This window comes from Brachypodium distachyon, chromosome 4 (assembly GCF_000005505.3).
Source record: "Brachypodium distachyon strain Bd21 chromosome 4, Brachypodium_distachyon_v3.0, whole genome shotgun sequence".
Taxonomy (NCBI): Eukaryota; Viridiplantae; Streptophyta; class Magnoliopsida; order Poales; family Poaceae; genus Brachypodium; species Brachypodium distachyon.
In genome coordinates, this window is record NC_016134.3 from 17001280 (window position 1) to 17008432 (window position 7153).

At 47.1% G+C, this 7153-nt stretch overlaps 2 protein-coding genes across 2 annotated transcripts; both read right to left on the bottom strand.

Annotated features, from left to right (window-relative positions):
- Positions 1-605: 605 nt before the first annotated feature.
- LOC100822148 (protein MAIN-LIKE 1-like) lies at positions 606-1392 on the bottom strand. Its single transcript, XM_024454565.1, has 2 exons — positions 1327-1392; positions 606-1226 (listed from the first exon to the last, which is right to left on the bottom strand). The coding sequence occupies exons 1-2, from the start codon at positions 1390-1392 to the stop codon at positions 606-608; spliced, it is 687 nt and encodes a 228-aa protein (XP_024310333.1).
- Positions 1393-4493: 3101 nt separating this feature from the next.
- Positions 4494-5722, bottom strand: LOC112268926. The gene is made up of 4 exons (XM_024455202.1): positions 5352-5722; positions 5092-5267; positions 4870-5018; positions 4494-4803 (listed from the first exon to the last, which is right to left on the bottom strand). The coding sequence occupies exons 1-4, from the start codon at positions 5704-5706 to the stop codon at positions 4800-4802; spliced, it is 684 nt and encodes a 227-aa protein (XP_024310970.1). The 5' UTR covers positions 5707-5722; the 3' UTR covers positions 4494-4799.
- Positions 5723-7153: the final 1431 nt, after the last annotated feature.

Genomic DNA, 7153 nt, shown 5'->3' on the forward strand with positions numbered 1-7153 from the left:
CACTTTGGGGGATTCGTCTAGAACAATCCAAACTGTTGCATCACACGCTGTGGTTGATGAAGTTCAACCGCCCACAAGCATATCATTGGACATCGCATCAACCACATATGTCTTTCTTCCAAGCACTTCAGGTTTAGCTCATAATCGAATGGGACTCCGAAATCGTCCCCACTACCATATGGCTGCCATTTCACCTTAAACATATAACAAGCATCGCAATGTTCAGTTAGCATAGAGCATGGAAATCATAATAATTTTCTGCAATAACAATATTTACCTGCTCAGGGGTTAAAGTGCCGAAATCGTTCGTGTACTGCCTGTACAGAAGTTTAGTGTCGTTCTAGTTTTCTCTCGTACGGTCCCACCTGTAAGCCCAAGTGGGTCTCCGCAGCGGGTCTTCTTCATCGTCCCAATCGTTGAAGGCCAACATTTTCGGGCGTCCAACGGGGGAGCGTTCCCAACTCCAGACAGACAGTAGAAGCAATGGACCACCTATGCCGCTGTCTGGTTTGCTCCTACGACAAGCATCGTCCAACTAAAACAAGAGGCAATCAGGAAATAAATTAAGACATGTCATCAAAGGTCATTGCACATAGAAACAACAATTAAATATTTATTACCTGCCGGTAAAGGTAGGCAAGTGCAGCTGTGCCCCAACTCCAATTGGAGTCCCATACGGTCAAGGCCTTCAGCCAATGCCATTGAGCTGTCCTGCCACCCCCGTCAGCAAAGAGAGTGCGTGTGATGACATACCACACGTATACTCGTGCGTACTGCTCAACCACCTTGATGGCAGCATCCTCGGGGCACTCGGAGAAGTTCTCAACTATCCAAGTGTACATTGCTCCCGCTGGCACTCTGTCGTTAGCGGGGTCCTCAGGGGCCTCTGGTGCCCGACCAATAAGATCCGCCATCTGCTGGCGCCATCCCGAAGAGGCCGTGTTGATACACACTAGTTCCCCGCCGATGGGGAGTGCCAGAATCATGGGCACGTCCTGAAGAGTGACAGTCATCTCACCGGTCCGGAGGTGAAAAGTGTGGGTCTCAGGCCTCCACCGGTCGACAAGCGCGGTGATTGCACAAGCGTTCATGGCTGGTGTCGACCGGGTCACCATATGGATGAACGAAAGGAGCCCTGTCCTCAAGATGAACGGTGTGTACTGCTCATCGTAAGACATGGCGCCTGAGGAGGCGCCGTGAGACCGAAGTTTGAGGGATCCAAGATCCTACAAAACAAGTACAAAAACAATTAAAGTTAAGATCATCTCACTTACACATTTGGAACAAAACAATGACAAAAAAAAGAAACATGTAAATGCTCATTACCATTTCTTCATCCCGTAGCAAACGCCCATGGTGAGCCACGTCGTAGTGATCCATTAGGAGCGTCATCCTACATGTTCCAATTAAGACATATTAACAAACAAATGGGACACCCGTACTCCCAAATAGTTGTAACAATTTACACAAATTAATTGATTATAACAGCCATCCCACATGCATGGAAAAGAGCCATTCCACAAAACTACAATTGATTATAAGATATACCAACTCATGAACTTCCATTTGAGTCTACAACTTACTGCCTAACTTCCGTTCTACTTGAAGAACACTGACAAATACATATATGTGTGTGTGACAGGAGATGCATGTGCAGTTCAGTCCTTGCTCAGTTACTAGATTTTTGTATACATATATGTGTGTGTGACAGGAGGTCCTATCTTGCATGTACAAGGGGAACAAGACAGTGCAATGCTTAAACGCTTTTAATTTTCAAGTATCATGGGCGTTGAAAGTTAGACATTTGTACCTGAAAATTGAGCTCGAGCTAAAGTTTAGATACTAGTCAAGTATTTCAGCCAACTTTTCACAAATCAGAAAAATATTTACTAATTCAAGAATCTCTAGCTACTGTCCACAGTAAAAACGTAGGAAATTCAATCAGTTTTTTGCATATCTTGTTAATGTGTGCCGTTGAAATTTTGTGACACGAATACATGTTGCATCTTCCACTGATGTATCAATTGGTAGCACTGAACTGGAGCTTTGTACCAATAAGACCAAGTTTAGCCATCTAAATGTGTATCATGTGGAAAATTACTTGGTGGCAACACAGAGGGGATCCTAACCCTCGAAGCCTCAATGTAGAGAAATTCCTAGAGCAAAATGCGGAGGAAACAGAGGGGATCGGAGGAGAATACCTGGGGGGAGCCGATCTGGACGGATTCCACGGAAATTGGGACGAATCGGGGGAGAGATTTCGAGGGGAACCGCCGCCGCCGCCGCCGCTGTGTTCTAACGGCTGTGCGTGAACCCTTCTGTGTTTCCGCCTCTGGCCCAAGCGGTTCGGCCGCTTTAGGGCAGAGGGGTATAGCGTCTGGTGACGAGGCGCTAAACTACCATTATAGCACCCGTGGACGAGGCGCTATACTGACTTGCCGTGGGTCCCCGGCGTGGCCACGCTGGACAGGGACACCACGCTGGCACCGGTGTAACAACCGGACGCAGGGCGTTATAGTGTAGGTATAACGCCCGGTATGCGGGCGCTACACCGAAGGATCAGTTTTGTAAAATAATTTTGTCAGGAGTCCATTTTTCTAATTTCTTTGTGTTTTGGGTCAATTCCGTCGAAATCTGCCGACAACGTTGCCGCCTGCCGCTCGCTCGCTGCCCTCCACTACTTCTCATCCTCCGTCACGAACGCCGCCTTCACCGCCGCTCGTCGTTGCTCCGCGGCCTCGTGCACCCGAAGCCATCCTCAGGCCCGCCGCTCTAGCCCCCTACCTCCCTCGCGAGCCGCCCTCGTCCTCTATCGCCAGGCACACGAGGGCCCACCGTCGTTCCTCCGCCGACAGCCGACCGACGCCCCCCACGCGTCCTCATTCGTCGCCAACGTCGCCGCGGCCGCCCAATCCTCCTCCTCTACCTCCGATGGCCCGATGGCCCAGGTTCTAGAGTGCTGTCACTTGGGCCAAATGAACAAGTAACACAATAATTGCAACCACGTGGTGGGCCTAGACTGCAAGGTACTGTTAGCATACGAAAAAGGCTGCATCTGAAATACTAAAAACAGCCAGCCCATTTGGACGGAACGATGGAGAAACACAAGGTGTCGATACCGTGCTAAGCATGTCCCGAGCTACGAATGGAATTTCCGGAAGCCGAACCATTTTATTCCGTTTCATTCCTATAGAAACGGAACCATTCCGTTCCTTTCACCCCGCTCTGCAAGCAAACATTACCGGGGTCCCTTGACCATTTAGGTTCCGGGATTCCAAAGTCACTGAAGACCATTGCTGCCAATATGGAAAATGAATAAATAAATGCGTCCTTGCAGAGTTGATGGATGTCTCTCGCAACGCCTTGTATTCTACTTCCACCGTTTCATAATTCTTGTCTTAAGTTTGTCTAAAAATGAATGTATCTATTCCTAAAAAATATCTAAATACATGTATGATTTCGACAAGAATTATGAAACGGATGGAGTATCTCATTCCTAGAGCCTTCATCTACCATTCCAAAATTTTCCTCTTTGTCCTGTCTGTCCAAAATAGCGAGTAAATGTTGAGGAATCTCTAGTTTTTCCTCTGGAGCCCATTTCGATTTTTCTACCTTGAACAATCAATGTGGATGATATTGTCAAATTTCTTCTTTAAGGGTGATGCGCGTTGTTCTTGCGCCGGTCGCCGCCTGCTGCTCCGCCGGATACAGCGAATCCCCAAACACTGGGCCGCAGGCACTGTTTGCATGGCGGATGCTTGCAGGCCAGCTGCCGTATCCGCCGTGCGGTGCGGGTCCAAACACGCCCATAGCTCGGAGGACCCCGGATGCAGCCAATCCCTCTCATCCATCAAATTATATGTTCTCCCATGGATCAATGAAATCTGGTTCCTCCCGATTAATTATTCCTTGGACAGCCCCTCAACAATTTTACACTGCATTAATGGATGATATATGAGATTGCAGCAGATCTAGCACCTGTGTACAGCAACTTTGTGAACCTTACTTTCCAGCTCGGTGAATTATTGCAGGAATGATATTAGCCTTTCAGTCCATAATATAAACTTTACTTTCCAGCAAATGCAGACCATGCATGCAAGGAAGAACAAAAGTTTCTGCAGTACCCAAGCATCTAGTAGACCTCAGGGCACACACCAAAAGCCCTAAGAATGTTCAGGTATACCACTTTTTTCTCATATTGCCAGAAATTAGCTTTTGTCTGTCATACAGCAGTCACAAAAGACACAGCAAGCCTGAGTATCAGAAAGCAGCAGAGTTTCTACAGAAACAAGCAGTTAGTTCCACATGAACTATACAGAATTTGACAAGAGCGTGAGTATCAGAAAACAGCAGAGTTTCTACAGAAACTAGCAGTTAATTCAATAGGAACATATACAGAATTTGACGAGTTCACTGAAACTTATTCATAATACTGGGAACTAAATCTTTTAAAGTGCTATAGGTAGCACAGCACCTCTTAGGTTCGGCTATAGAATCAGTGTTCGCTGCCTAAGTACACTCTGACTACGTTATCCACCAATTGGTGGGTAGTTTATGCACAAAGTAATAATGTAAGCGCATTTCCTTGTTGGAGCGTGTTCTAGTTACGCAACGATCTTCGTTGCAGATTATAGGATCTGGGCCGGTCACACGTGGTTGAACCCCTTCCTTATCCTTCTCTGTGAACACCTTGGCCGGATCGTTATCTTCCTCCTTCTCCCGATGTCTGGTCTTCTTGTTCTTTTTGGTTGTTTTACTATCAGGTTCCTCTTTACTATGGTGACTGTCATAATGGTCACTCATCTGCAGTTAATGTACAAGTTATGTTAACTGAATTAATGTAAGATGACAAAATAAAAGTCGACAAACCTCGAGAGAACTTTCACTTTTCTGTCAGCCACTCCATCAAATGAGCATAAGTGGCAAACTGTCATGTTCTCACCACAGGTTAATCTTGCTTGACAATGCAAAACAAATATGTTGACAATCTCCTGTGGGACAACCTGCCCTGCAACAAACTAAGATAGGAGAAGAAAATAAATATGACATCAGTGATTATACCGATGCATTTGATGTAGAACAACAACTTACATGGATTGGAGGTGCTGGTGGAGGCGGTTGTCTAGGGGGGATGTGCTTCTCTATTTCTAAAATTCTGTCGGGCTTGTGGAGCACCCTGTGGCCGTAAGATAACGAATGCGGAAGTTTCACTCTTGGGGTTGCAAATTCTTCTGAAGTTTCAATCATATGATCTGACAAAGCCAAATCTGTACAAAACATGTAAAGGTATAAGTATTGCTTTGCTTAAGATGGATATGGACTACCAAGTTGTCAAAGAATATATTTGTCACCTGAGGCTTGTGGTTCTGAGTCACCTTCTATGGCAGCAGGGGACATATGCTCAAGTAATGTTGCCAGTTCTTGCTTAAGTGATGCAATTGTGCTTCTGTTTTGGGGTGGAGAAGACCTTAAGAGCACTTGTTGTTCAGCAGGATCATCAGGCTTGGTGATACCAAGAGCTCTGATGCACTCTGCTCTTGCTGCCTCAATTTCGTTCAGCTGATACAGTAATCTTGCCTTGAAGAGTGCAATCTCAAGTGAGGAACGAAATTTGGTTGCTGCTTGAGCTATCACATGAAGGGCGCGCCTCTCAAATCTATCATCATTTCCCCTAATTTCTTCAGGGAGAGCAATAGCAAACTGCATAGTGATATGTGCATGAAGCAACTGCGCGCGAGCAGAGAAACCATATGCGTTCGCAAGAGCTTTTGCCTGGGCCAAGGCGCGCGCAGGAGCGCTTGTTTTGCCTTCATGCAGGATCTTGAAGATCTTTTGAGATTCTCTGGGGAGGTACACCTCTGTGATGAAGACCTCATAGTCGCGGATGGCTTTCTGCAGTTTCTGAAGTTGTTGACTCATAGGATCAACCCCGGAACGCGTTGTCTCGTACACAACGTTATTCTCTGCTGGGTGTGCCGGCTCTGCGATGGACCTGGCACGGCAATACTCCACATACGCCTCCTCAACCTTCTCACAAGCGGCCAAAGCATCAGCATGACATATGGCAGTGGCGATGCAGCTGGGGGCTAGCCGTGCGGCTGCCGAGTAATGCAGCACAGCGGGATTGTAATATGTGCTCACAACATGCTTAATCTCACTCTGCTCTCCGGCGCTGTTCATCGCCTCTACTCCCATGTTGAAGTATATTGTGCCTGCGGCATTATTTGCCACTGCAGAATTCGGATTCTGGAGAGCCAGCGCCGCCGCTATCTCTGGTGCATCGTAGGTTTTCCCGTTGTTGTAGGTTCGGATCACATGGACCGCAGCCTTGCGGATTTCGGCGACCGACATGGGGGCGGAGGCGGAGGTTAACTCAGAAGCCATGGCGGTAGACGAACCGGCGCTTGCGGAAGCAGAAGACGAACTCGAGGCCATGCGAACTACCGGTGGACGGGACGGGAATCGAGGTGGATTGGACCTTCGGGACGGCGTGGGGATGGAGCGATCTCTGAAGGTGAGCTGTTCGACGTGATCGAACTACCGGTGGACGGGAACCGAGGTGGATTGGGATATCGGGACGGCGTGGGGATGGTGCAATCTCTGCAGGCGAGCTGTTCGACGAAATGCTGGTTTGAGTTTTTGGGGGTGCGCCTTGGTGGAGAAAACAGGACGGGTAAGGAATGACCGCAATCGCAAATGGTACTTGGTGGTTACCTGATGAGTACACTTTTTTTTTCCGCCAGCAGGACGAGGGAAATAACTCGGGAAATAAACCCACCGAATTTTATTTGTTTGGGAAAAAAGACATTGGCGACCTCGTCTGGACAGCTGGCGAACATGCAAATGTTCGATGGAATTGCGACCCAAAGCGTGCCCTTGTTTTGACTGTTCGACATTTTGCAGACGATTCCTGCGCCCTTTTTTTTTCTGCTGTCACTTCTGATTTTCGTTTTTTAACCATCTCATCTCCTGTTGGACTCTGATAATGTGGGTAAAACTCCAACTAAATATAGTTGGACCGGTCCGTTATACTCCCTTCATTCCATAATTATTGTCGAATATTACATGCATCTAGACATTCTTTAAGAATAAATACATCAATTTTTAAGCAAATTTGAAACAAAAATTAAAAATTATGAAACGAAAAAAGTAT

Coding starts and splice junctions, on each gene's coding strand:
- LOC100822148 (XM_024454565.1), bottom strand. CDS start 1,392: ATGACGCTCCTAATGGATCACTACGACGTGGCTCACCATGGGCGTTTG. Junction 1,227..1,326: donor TGCTACGGGATGAAGAAATG/GTAATGAGCATT, acceptor CTTGTTTTGTAG/GATCTTGGATCCCTCAAACT.
- LOC112268926 (XM_024455202.1), bottom strand. CDS start 5,706: ATGCAGTTTGCTATTGCTCTCCCTGAAGAAATTAGGGGAAATGATGAT. Junction 5,268..5,351: donor CTCAGAACCACAAGCCTCAG/GTGACAAATATA, acceptor TGTTTTGTACAG/ATTTGGCTTTGTCAGATCAT. Junction 5,019..5,091: donor CACCAGCACCTCCAATCCAT/GTAAGTTGTTGT, acceptor CTCCTATCTTAG/TTTGTTGCAGGGCAGGTTGT.